This window comes from Hyperolius riggenbachi, chromosome 7, assembly GCF_040937935.1.
Source record: "Hyperolius riggenbachi isolate aHypRig1 chromosome 7, aHypRig1.pri, whole genome shotgun sequence".
NCBI lineage: Eukaryota > Metazoa > Chordata > Amphibia > Anura > Hyperoliidae > Hyperolius > Hyperolius riggenbachi.
The window spans coordinates 252,662,678-252,677,872 of NC_090652.1; the positions used below are offsets into that span (position 1 = coordinate 252,662,678).

The 15,195-nt window shown below is 42.3% G+C and overlaps 1 protein-coding gene across 8 annotated transcripts in view; it reads left to right on the top strand.

Annotated features, from left to right (window-relative positions):
* DYNC1I2 (dynein cytoplasmic 1 intermediate chain 2) overlaps positions 1–14,818 on the top strand; it is a 213,009-nt gene extending 198,191 nt beyond the window's left edge. For all 8 annotated transcript variants that reach the window (XM_068245516.1, XM_068245518.1, XM_068245519.1 and 5 more), the window contains 3 exons: positions 10,646–10,786; positions 12,039–12,164; positions 14,178–14,818. In XM_068245516.1, coding sequence (XP_068101617.1) covers positions 10,646–10,786; positions 12,039–12,164; positions 14,178–14,291 — 381 coding nt within the window. In that variant the 3' untranslated portion in view covers positions 14,292–14,818. The remainder of the gene's footprint in view (positions 1–10,645; positions 10,787–12,038; positions 12,165–14,177) is intronic.
* The last annotated feature ends 377 nt before the right edge of the window (positions 14,819–15,195 follow it).

A 15,195-nucleotide genomic window follows, 5' to 3' on the forward strand; every position in this document is an offset into this window, starting at 1 on the left:
TAGTACTGCCTGTGCCCCCCCTGGAGCTGCATGTGGTGTGATACCCTGTGTGCTGTGTTAACATTTGCAGCCCCCCCTCCACCCACTGGAACTGTGCTAACTTAGGCTGTGCAGTCTCTCCCAACCCCCCCCCCCCCCCCCCCCCCAGCTGCATGTGGTGTGTGCCATCCCCCGTTGGAGCTGTGTGCGTTGCTGTCTGTGCCGGCATGTGATTTCCTCCTTCTATGCTAAAGCCACATGAGCCGCTGTCACCCGCTGAACCTGTGTGCAAGCTGTATGCGCCGCAACGTATTCTCCTCCACCCAGCTACGTGTTCAGCTGTCCCCCGCCGGTGCACTGTATTAATATCTGCCCTGCTGCTGGCATATGCCCCCCCTCTACGCCAGAGTGGTGTGAAATTGTATTACTGTATTTGCTATTATTGTATTACTGTAAATTGTATTATTGTATTTGCAGAGTCCTCACTCACTTCATCTTTGCCTCGTCTGTCCGTCCGGGATCTCTATGATCCCCAGCAGTGGCACATAAAATGTGACGAGCCACCAGAGGGCGTCATACAGATGAGACGGACAGACGAGGTGAAGATGATTCCAATAGTGGGGACTCTGCAAATGCCGGGTAATTCAATTTCACACTGCTCCCGGGGAGGGGGGTTTGGGGGCACAAGCCAGCATCAGCGCTCCGGTGGGGGACAGCTGAACATGTGGCTGGGGAGGGGTTTTACACAGGTCCGGTCTGCTGATGAAACTGCATGCTGCTCTGGGGGGTGGGGGTTTGGGGGAGACTGCATAGCCTAAAATGCAATGCACGCAGCTCCAGCAGGGAGGGAGGGGGGCACAGCTGGACAACATGCCACACACAGCTTTGGCAGCGGGGACACAGCTGCACATGTTCACATGCAGGGGGGATGCAGGTTATTGAATTCAAATATAAGGCTTAAAACAATCAACAAGCTTTACTGTAAAAACTTCCTGAAGACCTGTCAACTATTGGGTCACTAGTAATGACCAGAGATGGATTAAGATTTAATGGGGCCTTAGGCAAGTAGTAGATGTGGGACCCCCTTGTAGTCTTTTTGGTAAGCTGAAGTGGAGAGAGGTCAGAGAAGGTGGCTGATGGGCTCCTTGACACCCTCTAGGCCCCAGGTTGCCTGGTGGATGATTCCTAGGAGATCCTTAGTAGGTGCTGCTCTTCCTACCCTCGGCTCATCATTTCACCTGTGTTTTAGGTAAAAGTTGGGGGGTCGGCTTATACTCGGGTCGGCTTATACTTTAGTATATATGGTAAGCAGGTGCAGAGGGGACACTGGAGGCACAGGGGGGCACAGAAGAGGTACAGGGGACAGAGATGGCACAGTGTTCTGACTTAAGAACAGATTCAGGTTAAAGGGTACCTAAACTGAGAGGGATATAGCTGTTTCCTTTTAAACAATACCAGTTGCCTGGCAGTCCTGCTGATCTCTGGCTACAGTAGTGGCTGAACCACAGACCTGAAACAAGCATGCATCGAATCCAGTCTGACTTCAGTCAGAGCACCTGATTTGCGTGCTTGTTGAGGGGCTGTGTCTGAAAGTATTAGCGACACAGGATCAGCAGGAGAGTCAGGCAACCAATATTTTTTAAAAGAAAAAAAATCCATATCCTTCTTAGTTTAGGCTCCCTTTAAGAACGAACCTACAGTCCCTATTTCGTTCGTTAACCGGGGACTACCTGTACTTAGCTTCCATGTTTTGTTTGTTCCATAGAGTGTATTTCTATTAGGCTTGTTGCTTACCTGTCACCAGATCTTCTGTGTTATTTCTCAGCTGTTCTGATGTTTGTCAGCTTCATGTTTTACCTCGTTGCTCTATCACGATCTGCACCTTCCCACTCTTTTATCATACACTGCAAGAAACAGCTGTAGATGCCACTCATGGCAGACTTATCGCCGCGTTTATAGATTATGCACTAAAAATACTATTTTTACTAAGAAACAGCATGTTTTATTATTAAAATGCTTTCTTGGAACTCCTGTCAAGTGACTTGCCTAGTCTCTTGGGAGGATTGTGGGAAAGTGTTATTAACCTGAAGAAGCTGGTAAAAACCCAGAAACGCATTGATTGTTTTTGGTGTGAAATAAATTCCTCTTTAACCTCCATGCTCCTTATTAACTCCCAAATTGGTATCTTACACTCACACTGGGACGCCTCCTCCCACCCTGTATTGTGGGAAAGTGATACTGTATGTAACATGTAAACCATATATACAAAGACAAGAGACATACGCAAATGGGCACATCACCAGGCAGTAGGGGTGCTGTAAGAGCTTGTTTCCACTGCTGCTTACATAATAGGGTGGATGCCGTTGCAATGTATGCATTCCAAAAATCACAAAAACAGAAAAGCAAAAGATATTGGCACCAGTATGCAGCAAGGATGGAATGATAACCCTTGGATTACCTCCAGCGTGCTCCGATTACCACCGACGTGTTGAGACCGAGGAGAAGACAAGACGGGTACAGCATGCGTAAAAACCCTTTATTGTTGGCGGGTAGACACAGTGGTATAGCAGTGGGGGAAAGGGATGCCTGCCAGCTGTTTTGCAAGTGTTTAAACTTGCTTCATCAGAGGCTCTGATGAAGCATGTTTAACACTTGCGAAACAGCTGTCAGGCATCCCTTTACCCCACTGCTATCCCACTGTGTCTACTTGGCCACAATAAAGGGTTTTTACACAGCTGTGCCCGTCTAGTCTTCTCCTCGGTCTCAACACGTTCCAAAAATCAATTTGAAACGTATGCAGTAGAAATAGGCCCGAAGTCCTAGGAAAAAAAACGTTATGGCTGCTGTGTATCATAGAAGAGTTTATGTGGTGTCTCTAGGCCTCATCAGAGCCTAATTTATGGAAAACTGGGTTATTTTAACTACAGGTAGCTCTTTTAGATAGGAATTTTGCAGTATTGGCAATCTTTAACTGGCTTGTCTTCAAGAAATACATTGTGATGCAGATACTAGTGTTCTCGACTTGCAGCGTTGGGTTCCTGGTTTAAATCCCAGCCAAGGCAACATCTGCAAGGGGTTTGTATGTTCTTCCTGTGTCAGCGTGGGTTTCCCCCTGGTACTCAGGTCCCGCCCCCCCCCCCACATAAAAAAGTACAGATTAGTAAATTGGCTTCCCCTAAATTGGTCCTAGACTAGTATACATACACTACACTATACATACATATATATATATATGGCTATGGTAGGGATTCAAACTGTTCGCTCCTCTGAGAGACAGTCAGTGACATGACTATATATCATGTGCAGCGGTGCGGAAGATGTCAGCTCTATATAAATACTAAATAATAATATTAGGTGTTACTAAGCTCCAGCACTACCAGAGCCCAAGCCATCACTAGGCCAGACTTCTGACACAACATACATCGGGTCTGTAGATTTATGCTGTTGGCACCAAATTCTTACCATTAGACTGTGTGCCTCAGCAGACATAGAGATCCATTGGACCAAGTTACAAACATCAACCGTCCAGTTGTTTTTGGTCAGTAGGACTGTCCCATGCAGCCTCAACTTTATTTTCGGCTGTTGGGAGAAGCACTTGACATGGTTCCCCTATGTTCTGTATATTGACTTGTAGTAGCCAGAGAAGCCCATCACTGTTCAGATGTCAAACAAAATGGCAGGGGAAGAGGGGGTGGAGTTTATTATGACAGGTAGAAAGAACACAGGATCAAAAGAAGAGTGTTTGCCCAATCAAGTTTTAGCAAACAAAAAATAATAATAATAATTCTGATTGGCCACTTTTGCATTACATTTTCTTCCAACTGTATTGATAAACAGGCCCCAGGATTCTTAATGATTGCTCCGGGCAACGCCCCCACCTTTGCGTTGCTGTTTTCACGCACCTATCTTGAAATTTCTATCCCAGTGGGTTTTCTTTTCCCTGCCATAAGATGGCTGAGTGGCTGGTAACACTAGGGGCTGCTGTTGGCACTTCTTTAGAAATTACAGATAATGTGAGTGGTTAGAACCGAAATAATTCAATTTGTTGCAACAGAAACATACTTCTTCCCCAGACACAGTATTTTGAACTGTACATACTGCAGTCTTCAAGCATGTTTAGATGTAAATGATTATTAATGGTAATTGAGAGGGGTTTTTATTATATTTGATGCCTTTTATTTCCTACCAATTCTCTGCTTCGTGGGTCACGGTTGAAAATCCTTCAATATTTTATCTCCTGTTTTCCCGTCAGTTGTCGGAGAGAAACATTTTTTTCGTACGAAAGGGTGACATACAAAAAATGTTTAGTTTGTGCATAAAAGGATATTTATCTGGAATCATTATAGGGGGGGGTGGGGGGGGAGAGTTTGAGACAAAATACCACTTCAGGCAGCTCGGGTGATGCTTACCTGTCAGTCACGGCAATGATACTTTGAATAAATTGTTTGTAAGTGTAGCGATATCTCTGCTTTGTAAGAGAGGTAATTAGGCAGAAAATGGGGAGAGCAGCAATCTTCAGATGTAGGTATTAGCGCCGCTTTGGATAGTAAAATAAACCCGCATGCCGTAGACGCGTTGTGCACTTACCTACACTTTTATACTCGGGTCCCAGAACCCCATAATCATCCCGCAGAATATTGCACAGACTTGCTATGAAACCGTAAAGCAACCACTCTCCGCATGTTTTATCTTTGAGTTGGAAGCAGAGTGTTATCATATCATTCAGTAAGAAAACCACCCAGATATATTTTGTCTTTTCCTGGAAATGGATATATGTACATATAAAAAAAGAAAACTCTTGGCAATGAGTAAACACAGTCAGTGCATTGCCAAGCTAGAACACCTGTTTATTGTAATAACTGTAACTAGATAGGAGCTCTGAAGCATAAAAACTTTGCTAAACACTTTACAATGGAGTGTTAGCATTAACCTCGCCTCTAGGAAAATAAGACACAGATTTGTGGCCCAGTATAGCTTATTCAGTTCACTAAAAAATGGTGTGTTCTGTGGGACGTAGGCCCAATTACCATCAAAATAAAATCAGGGCCTAAATCTATTATATTGGAGACACTATGACATTCAGCAGTTGTAAATAATACATTTCAGGTAAATAATACATTTCAGATAAAGAATACATTTCAGGTAATGTAACAATCATAAAAATGTACACATCGAGGGGCTATCATAAAGTTTTGATTGTCACCTTTAAAAAAAAAATGTACAGAAAGTTTGTTTTGATCTGTAGTTGAGAACTCTTTTGTACATAGTCACCACCCAGGTTTGCACATCTTCCAAGCTTTTCTTTACATTCTGAATATGGTTTATTGTATAAGTCTGCAATTGCGCCTTAAACTACTCTTCCACTTTAAGAATAATGTTATCTGCGTTGTCAAATCTGCATTCCCTCTTCGTCCAGTTCCAACTGCGTTAACATCTGTCTTGAAAGGTCACGGAAAAAACTTATGATATACTGAATTGTATGTATGCTACAGATAATGCATAGAACTTTAGTAGCAAAGAGAAGAATATCATATTTTTATTTTCAGTTACATAGCTTTTTTTTTTTTTTTTTTTTTTTTTTTTTTTTTTTACAACATTGCATTTGTCATACTTGCCGTTTACAAACTATACTCTGTATTTTAAACTATGAAACAGGGCAGAGCTAATGAGACTTTGAACTCCGACATAGTAAAACCTTATCTGAAGCTGTGTTTTACTGTTTCTTTGAAGTATTAAATCAGGATGATACCATTTATTGGCTAACTAATAAGAATAAGCAAGCTTTCGGCTTTGCAGCATTCGTCGTCCTGTTTGCCCGATAAACGCTCCAAGGCCAAAAGCTTGCTTATTCTTATTAGTTAGCCAATATATGGTTTCATCCTGATTTAAAACTTCTTGCTTTTACTGATAGCTAACACGGTACAATACCCTACTGCTACTTCTTTGAAGTATAAGTGCTTCAGAAAATAGGACTGTCTCTGACCGAAGTTGAGTCGGAGAGCTCAGAGAAGCTCTTTTGCATAGGCAACAACTAAAGTTTCTTAACTCTTCCTGTACTGGAAACAATATGTGGGATGATCCGCACTACACAATTCTGTGGTGTGCTAGCCTCAGGATCAAAGAGAAACCCAAACAGTAAAAGAGTAGATATCCTGTCAAGTATGTGGCTGCACCACCACGTATTAAATCAGTACAAAAGTTTATTGAATACTATAGCAAACATATTAAAACATCGCATGAAAACACAAACAACCACCACAACGGTCATGTGTGGGGAAATGACATAGAATCACAAATGCCTCACTTTCATCATTATTTCAGTAACCCTATAGGCTGTGTGATAAACCTCCCAGATTCAGAAAATGAATCTGGTATGGGAACTGAGGACCCGGGTCCAATGAGTACAAATGACCTAAGTGATGTCCCTAGAACCCAGAGAGTGAAAGAGTGGTCAGAATAATAAATATGCTAAAAGCCCATAAAGAAACGGGATAATGACTAATGTGCACAGGTATGGGCAAAAATATAGGGGGATAGGGCAATACAACAAAGTAATTGGTATACATGACATGATCCAGGATAGGATCCTCATGTAAAGGTAGAAACAGCCAAAAGTTGAGGGCGGAGGGAGGCACACAAGAGTCTCCACGCGTCGCATGATCTAAATTGATCACTTCATCAGGAGCCTCCTGATGATCTGCATACTTGGCAGGATTTCTACTCTTTTACTGTTTGTACTCGAAGAAATAAGATAATCATATCTGTGCTATTAATGATCTATTTCTTAGCTGTACTACACATACAACTCATATCATACGTTTATTTTCACTTCAGACTCCCTTTAAAAGCGGTTAGCAGACGTGGAACAGCCATTTTTCTGATGTCAGCGCCGTACACAAAACAGGGAGATTTCACTACATTTTGTACTCTGTTGCACGTCGCCGCCTCCTTTCAGCTGACATAATTAACTGTTTGGACAAAGCCGTTTATTTTTTTTTCTATTTTTTTTTTTTCCATCACCGAAAACCAACTGGCTGGTCACTGCAAAGAGTACCTCCCATCTCTCATCCTGGGCTGGCACTCTCGGATAAAGTAGTGCAAAGGAAAGCCCTTTCACAGCTACTCTGAGCTTGGTCTGCACAGTTACTGCACATTTTTGAATTCCCTGTGTGAAAGCAATGGCTGAGTGTTAGGATACAGATTGCAAATGTTTATACCAGGGATCTAGGACTCATCTATACTTATTAGACTAGTGTTAGTGAAATGCACACAATGGCAGGCTTTCCATATTGGCTGTGAGTGTTCCTCGCCACGCCTTTCTGCCTTAGATCACCTTAAAGCCCACGGTCTCACTGCACATCCATTTGGCTGTTTAACTTTCACCAGATACTACTAGCACTTTGGAGATATATATATATATATATACACACACACACACACACACACACACACACACACACACACACACACACACACACACACACACACACACACACACACACACACACACACACACACACACACACACACGATCTTCTCAAAAAATTAGCATATTGTGATAAAGTTCATTATTTTCTGTAATGTACTGATAAACATTAGCATATTTCATCCGACCAATAAAAGAAAAGTGTTTTTAACCAGTTCACCCCCAAGGGTTTTTACTCTAACGGACCAGAGCAATTTTCACTTGTCAGCGCTCCTCCCTTTTATTCCCTAATAACTTTATTACTACTTATCACAAGAAAATGATCTATACCTCGTTTTTTTCACCACCAATTAGGCTTTCTGTGGGTAGTACATTTTGCTAAGAATTTTTTTATTCTAAATGCATTTTAATGAGAAAAAAAAAATAGAAAAAAAAATCATTATTTCTCAGTTTTCAGCCATTATAGTTTTAAAATTAAACATTCTCCTGTGGATAAAACAAACACATTGTATTTGCCCAGTTGTCCCGATTATTAAACCATTTAAATTATGTCCCTATCACAATGTATGGCGACAGTATATTATTTTGAAATATAGGTGTTGTTTTTCTGTTCTGTTTTTTTTTGTTCTGGCCATAATTACAAGCCCCAATGTAATGAATTAAAATTAATTTTCCCCATAAAATATAGATTAAAAAAAGCTGAGTCCCTAAGGCAAGTATTTATTTATTTATTTTAAGCTGATTTTTTTTTACAAGTGTTTTCTTTTGGAGGGGGAGTGTTGGAAGTGGAATTTTATTAATTTTATTACTCATGTGTATGTACTTGTAAATGTATGTATTTTGTACATGTCATATACTTTTTGGCCACAAGATGGCGCTAGTGAACACTCGTTATAGTAAGTGTTCACTTTTTTTTTTTTTTTTACACTTTATTTAATTGTTACATTTCCTGTTTTTGTGAATGGACGTAGCCGCTGTTCGCGGTCACGTCCATTCACTCCAGGCACTGCGATTGGGTAGAGGACCGTTTGGTCCTCTTCCCCAATCCCTCAGCACTGGATCCTGACGGAAACGGCGGCCGTAGCGGCGCGCACACGGCGGTAGCAGCGGCGGGAACGCGCGACTTATTAATACGTCATGTTGCCGTTAATAGGGTAAAGCATGACGTATTATTGCGTTAGGATGCCACTAAATGGTTAAAACACAAAAAGTCAACCTTCAAATAATTATTTTCAGTTATGCACTCAATACTTGGTCGGGAATCCTTTTGCAGAAATGACTGCTTCAATGCGGCGTGGCATGGAGGCAATCAGCCTGTGGCACTGCTCAGGTGTTATGGAGGCCCAGGATGCTTCGATAGCAGCCTAAAGCTCATCCAGAGTGTTGGGTCTTGCGTCTCTCAACTTTCTCTTCACAATATCCCACAGATTCTCTATGGGGTTCAGGTCAGGAGAGTTGGCAGGCCAATTGAACACAGTAATACCATGGTCAGTAAACCATTTACCAGTGGTTTTGGCACTGTGAGCAGGTGCCAGGTCAAGCTGAAAAATGAAATCTTCATCTCCATAAAGCTTTTCAGCAGAAAAAACCAAGGCGCAAAATAACTGCCCATGAACTGAGAAAAGTCAAGCGTGCAGCTGCCAAGATGCCACTTGCCACCAGTTTGGCCATATTTCAGAGCTGCAACATCACTGGAGTGCCCAAAAGCACAAGGTGTGCAATACTCAGAGACCTGGCCAAGGTAAGAAAGGCTGAAAGACGACCACCACTGAACAAGACACACAAGCTGAAACGTCAAGACTGGGCCAAGAGATATCTCAAGATTGATTTTTCTAAGGTTTTATGGACTGATGAAATGAGAGTGAGTCTTGATGGGCCCGTGGCTGGATTTGTAAAGGGCAGAGAGCTCCAGTCCGACTCAGACGCCAGCATGGTGGAGGTGGAGTACTGGTTTGGGCTGGTATCATCAAAGATGAGCTTGTGGGGCCTTTTCAGGTTGAGGATGGTGTCAAACTCAACTCCCAGTCCTACTGCCAGTTTCTGGAAGACACCTTCTTCAAGCAGTGGTACAGGAAGAAGTCTGCATCCTTCAAGAAAAACATGATTTTCATGCAGTACAATGCTCCATCACACGCGTCCAAGTACTCCACACAATGGCTGGCAAGAAAGGGTATAAAAGAAGAAAAACTAATGACATGGCCCTCCTTGTTCACCTGATCTGAACCCCATTGAGAACCTGTGGTCCATCATAAAATGTGAGATTTACAAGGAGGGAAAACAGTACACCTCTCTGAACAGTGTCTGGGAGGCTGTGGTTGCTGCTGCACGCAATGTTGATGGTGAACAGATCAAAACACTGACAGAATCCATGGATGGCAGGCTTTTGAGTGTCCTTGCAAAGAAAGGTGGCTATATTGGTCACTGATTTGTTTTTGAATGTCAGAAATGTATATTTGTGAATGTTGAGATGTTTTATTGGTTTTACTGGTAAAAATAAATAATTGAAATGGGTATATATTTGTTTTTTGTTAAGTTGCCTAATAATTATGCACAGTAATAGTCACCTGCACACACAGATATCCCCCTAAAATAGCTAAAACTAAAAACAAACTAAAAACTACTTTCAAAAATATTCAGCTTTGATATTAATGAGTTTTTTTGGTTCATTGAGAACATGGTTGTTGTTCAATAATAAAATTATTCCTCAAAAATACAACTTGCCTAATAATTCTGCACTCCCTGTGTATGTGTGTATATATATATATATGTGTATATATATATATATATATATTACACGATTTCTAGTCATTGATACGTATAGCCTGGATGAGAGTTTATGTGGGTGTAATATAATAATAATATAAGACTGCTGGCTCTTGGAATGGACTGAAGCCTACCATATCCTCTCCTAATTTGTCTGCAATATTCTTATAATGCTTTGGATTGTGTGAAATGAGAATTTTATTTTTTTGTGATTTTATTGCTTTGTGTGTTCCATTCTGAGAGACTTTACCACACTTTCTACCCAGACAGAGTAACTACATCCTTATAAGGAGCAGCAAAAAAAAAATGTTTAAGTGGAAGGTGGAAGGAGTGTGTGTCCATTGGAGGTTCCAGAGACAGGAAGTGTGTGTGTGTCCAGTGGGGTCGTAAACAGCAGCAAAAACTCATGATGCATTTTCCTTCAGATGAGATTTGCCTGTCATTTGATTTTCTGACACTTTTTTTTTCTCCCTTTAGAACAACAAACCCTTGTATTCATTTGAAGACAATTCTGACTATGTATATGACGTCATGTGGTCCCCCACTCATCCAGCCCTATTTGCATGCGTGGATGGTGTAGGACGGCTGGACTTGTGGAACCTCAACAATGATACAGAGGTGAGACACGCATATATTTCCAGGCAGTCTGTGGCCGCTGATGAGTTAGGCCTGACATACATCCACTTTTTCAATAGCAACAGTGTAGAGCAGTGTTCCTCAAAACCGTGGGCCGAATGTGGCCCCGAAGCTTTTTTACCGGCCCCACACACACAAAATGTATTACTTATAGATGCGGTCAGCTACGTCTTTAACTATTGGTTATCTGCATATAGAATAGCAGTGTTGGCACCACCCATCCACAGGGAAGCCAGAAAGCAGTTATTCGCTGGTTTCCAATCAAATCCCACATCAGGTGGCACTGCTGTCCAATTGGAACTCAGGTTGTCACCTGGGTATGTTTCACTGTCTGGCCCGCAAAGACTTCTACATCATTTTATGTATACTCCGGACCCCGAGCAGTCTGAAGTATGTTGACCCGGCCCTTGACCCAAAACGTTTGGGGACCCCTGGTGTAGAGGAATAATTTTGCCTTGTTAACCGCTTTGGGACTGCCTGTATTAAAATCTACACCACACTTGTGGCTGCTTTAGCCTGATGCGGAATAGGTTTCACTACACAGGCTCCTTCACACAGGACAGGATTTGGGTCACACAATGGCGCTAGTAGCTGATCGGCTGTAACTATTGGTCGTTTGGGTGCCTGAGTTTTCAGGATAGTTTTAGGAACTTACCAGGGGAGGAAGGGTTAGGCATTATTTGGGGAGGGAGGTGGGAAATGGCGTTTTTAAGGATAGGCACATACAATAGTGGGTTGGAAGGATTGAGTTCTTTTTAGGCACTGATGGGGTGGTTAGAGTTGGGCATTAGGTGGGGATTTTGTTAGACTTCTACAGTGGAGGATCCAGGTGAGAATGAGTGCCGGGAAGTGCATAGAAAAATATCAGTAATTTAAATTACTGATATTTTACTACTCACGGCCACACCTGGCACCCAAGTCATGCAGTGGTGCCGCAGTACGTTCTCCAAACAGCCAGGCTATGCTGTTGACTTCACAGAGAGCTGACCATGTAGGAGAGGAAGTCTTACAAACCATATCGTAGTTGTTATCAGGATAGAAGCCAAAGCAAAGTAGTTGCTCAACCAACCTGTTGTCATTTTAGACGTAACATAACAGAAACTTGTTTGCCCTGGCATTAGCTTTTAACTCCAGATTCCTTTGACCCCTGGCCTTTTAAATTACCTTTATTAAATACATGTTAAACCAGAAAGCTGTTTTCTTGTGAGTTGATTATTTTGCATCCTCTGAATAGGTTCCCACTGCCTGCATCACCGTGGAGGGTAACCCGGCCCTCAATCGGGTCCGGTGGACTCACTCTGGCCGAGAGATCGCCGTAGGAGATTCCGAGGGTCAGATCTTCATATACGATGTTGGAGAGGTATGCCATAATCAATCATGCTGTGTTTTGTTTGTGTGAAAGTTTGGCTTTATACTTTCTGTTATAGTAGCTGATATACATTGTGGGGTGCTCTTAAGCACAACTAAACCCAAAACTGAAGTTAGTAAAATTTGATCCTGTTTAAGGAGTATAGTTGCCCCAGTATAGTTAGGTAACATAGTTACCCAAGTATAGATAGTACAGTTACCCCTGTAAAGCTTGTATAGTTACTCCAGTATAGCTAGTATAGTTACCCCAGTAAAGCTAGTATAGTTACCCCAGTAAAGCTAGTATAGTTACCTCAGTTTAGCTAATATAGTTACCCCAGTATAACTAGTATAGTTACCTCAGTAAAGCTAGTATAGTTACCTGAGTATAACTAGTATAGTTACCCTAGTGTAGCTAGTATAGTTACCCCAGTATTGCTAGTATAGTTACCCCAGTATAGCTAGTATAGTTACCCCAGTATAGCTAGTATAGTTACCCCAGTATAGCTACCCCTGTATAGCTAATATAGTTAACCCAGTATAGCTAGCATAGTTACCCCTGTATTGCTAATATAGTTACCACTATATTGCTAGTATAGCTACCCCAGTAAAGCTAGGATAGGTGCCCTGAGTGACCCCTCCCCCCGTGGCCGCTGCTCCTGTTACCTTATGAGCTGGCGAGTGCTTCCTCTTTTATATTCCCTGGTGGCCATTCTCCTCTTTGCAGCATCATCTATAACGGTGGCTTTCTGTAGCGTTACCATGGGAACCGCTGTCTCGCTTCCTTCCTCCTTACAGCAGCCGTAGGATGCGCTGCTGTTATAGAAGATGCTGCAAAGAGGAGAGAAGCCACCAGGGAATATAAGAAAGGAAGCAGCTCATAAGGTAACAGGAGCAGCGGGGGGAGAGGGGCGAAAGGCCAGACCCCTGGTGGTTGGGGACCCCTGCTCTATAGGACCCAGAGCCTTCCCTCTCCATAGGTGAGTATCTGGGGTTTTTTTTATTGGCTTCAGGTTTCGCTTTAATTAAAGCTTTACATTTCAATAAAAGACTTGTACAGCAGCCATCTATGTCTATAGCATTTTCATAACAAAAGTTGAATTTTTCTTTAAGCAATATATCATATTTTCCTTTCCCTCCATCTTTATGTGACACCTGCTCATATAAATGTAATGAGCAAATGAGAGGTATGTAAATTGCTAGGCAGTAATTACAATGGCTGTTGTGTAGGTGAATGTTATTTGTGCGGGGGTGATACAAACGTGTGGGCACTGCAGATGATTCACATCTGACAATGTTGTGTGGCAAAACCGGGTACAGCAATGGCAGGGAACAGCCGGTGAGAGCACTGCACTTATGATCTACAAATATATATATATCACTTTGTGCTGCAGTGCAAAACAGCCAAATCAGAACCAACAGACCATCGCCTGTAGTGTCACTCTAGTGAAAACGTTTCATGAACTTATCAATAGAACATGAGTAATAACATTGTCTAGTTATTTTGAAGCATTCACACAGGTCAAGTGCTAATCATAAAACATTAATTAAACCCCCATCTCCAGGCAAAGATATAAATAAAGCATCTAACAGCTTAGTAATCAGAATTCAGCTGTACCTCTTCTGTGTCCAAATAAAATGTCTGTAGCTAGAAATCTTCTTTAAAACACGATCAGGTGACAAGAAGCAGCTGAGTTGAAATAGTGAGTAGCAGGTTCTGTGGGTGGGGCACCTGCTGTTTCAATGACGTCTTGCTTCTACAGACATGAAGGGGGGCGGGCACAACCTCAAGCCTCACAGAACAATGTAGCTCACTGCAGCGTCAGTCTCTTGTGCAGGAAGTGGTCATTGTCTGGGCTGCTGACTAAAACAATTATTTATTTTACAACTCCAGGGAAGGTGTGAGTGGAATTCTTCCAGCTGAGGAGACAAACGGCAATAAAATCTCACTAGGCTTTTTTTTTAATGATTTTACTAAATTGCTCTTTACGTTAAATTGTTACTGACCCTGAATGTTCCCCTGCAGCAAATTGCCGTGCCACGGAACGATGAATGGACCCGCTTTGCCCGGACGCTTGCTGAAATCAATGCCAACAGGGCCGACGCCGAGGAGGAAGCAGCCAACCGCATTCCTGGTTAAACCGCCTGTAAAATCCGATGCCAGATCAGCATTGAGCTAAAATACCTTCCAGAGCGCTAGCATGTAATGAAATGATGTCAAGAGGAGTCTGTGGACTACAATGTTTTCTAAGCCTCACTGAAACCAAATGCAGCGTTCCCTCCTATTTATCTGTACATGAACCCCCCTCCTGACCTGCAGTTCTATTTAACCAGTCCAGCCGTGCACTGCCGCTGTCGGGCAAGCTGTTCAGTCTTTTTCCACTTTTTAAAGACCACTACTTACCTTCACTAATAAGAATCCTATTTTTCATTGGAAGTGCTATTTCCTCAGAGGAGCAGCGACAAGGCTGTGTGAGCGGATCACTGTAGTCCCGGCACACACAGCAATCAACTGCATGCCATGGACACTCTGTAGCTTGTATGTCAGAACCATCACCTAGTCCGCCATTTTATTACAAGAAAAGGTTTCTAACTTGGTATTTCCAATTATTGTATTGTCCTGTCTCAATATATATATATATAGTAAAGATCAATAGATTATTGTAATACATGTGACTGGAGCTTTCTTATCACTGTCTATTATAGAATTTGCACATTCAAAGACTGGAACATCTGGAGACAGTTACCCATAGCGACTCATTTGAGAGACTGCTCTTTTCTGCAGGGCAGTTACGTCCCTTTAGGGCTCGTTTCCACTATCGCGAATCTGCATGCGTCCAACGCATGCAGATCCGCACATGTAATACAAGTGGATGGGCCTGTTTCCACTGTAGCGTTGTTGAGGTGCGTTTTTTTCAGCGTGAAAAAAACGCACAAAAGAGCCAACGATTTCGCCTGCGTCGGGAATCCGTGCGAATCGCCGCTAATGTATTTAATAGTAAAAACGCATGCGTTTGTTACATGCGTTTTTACCCGCGATTTCG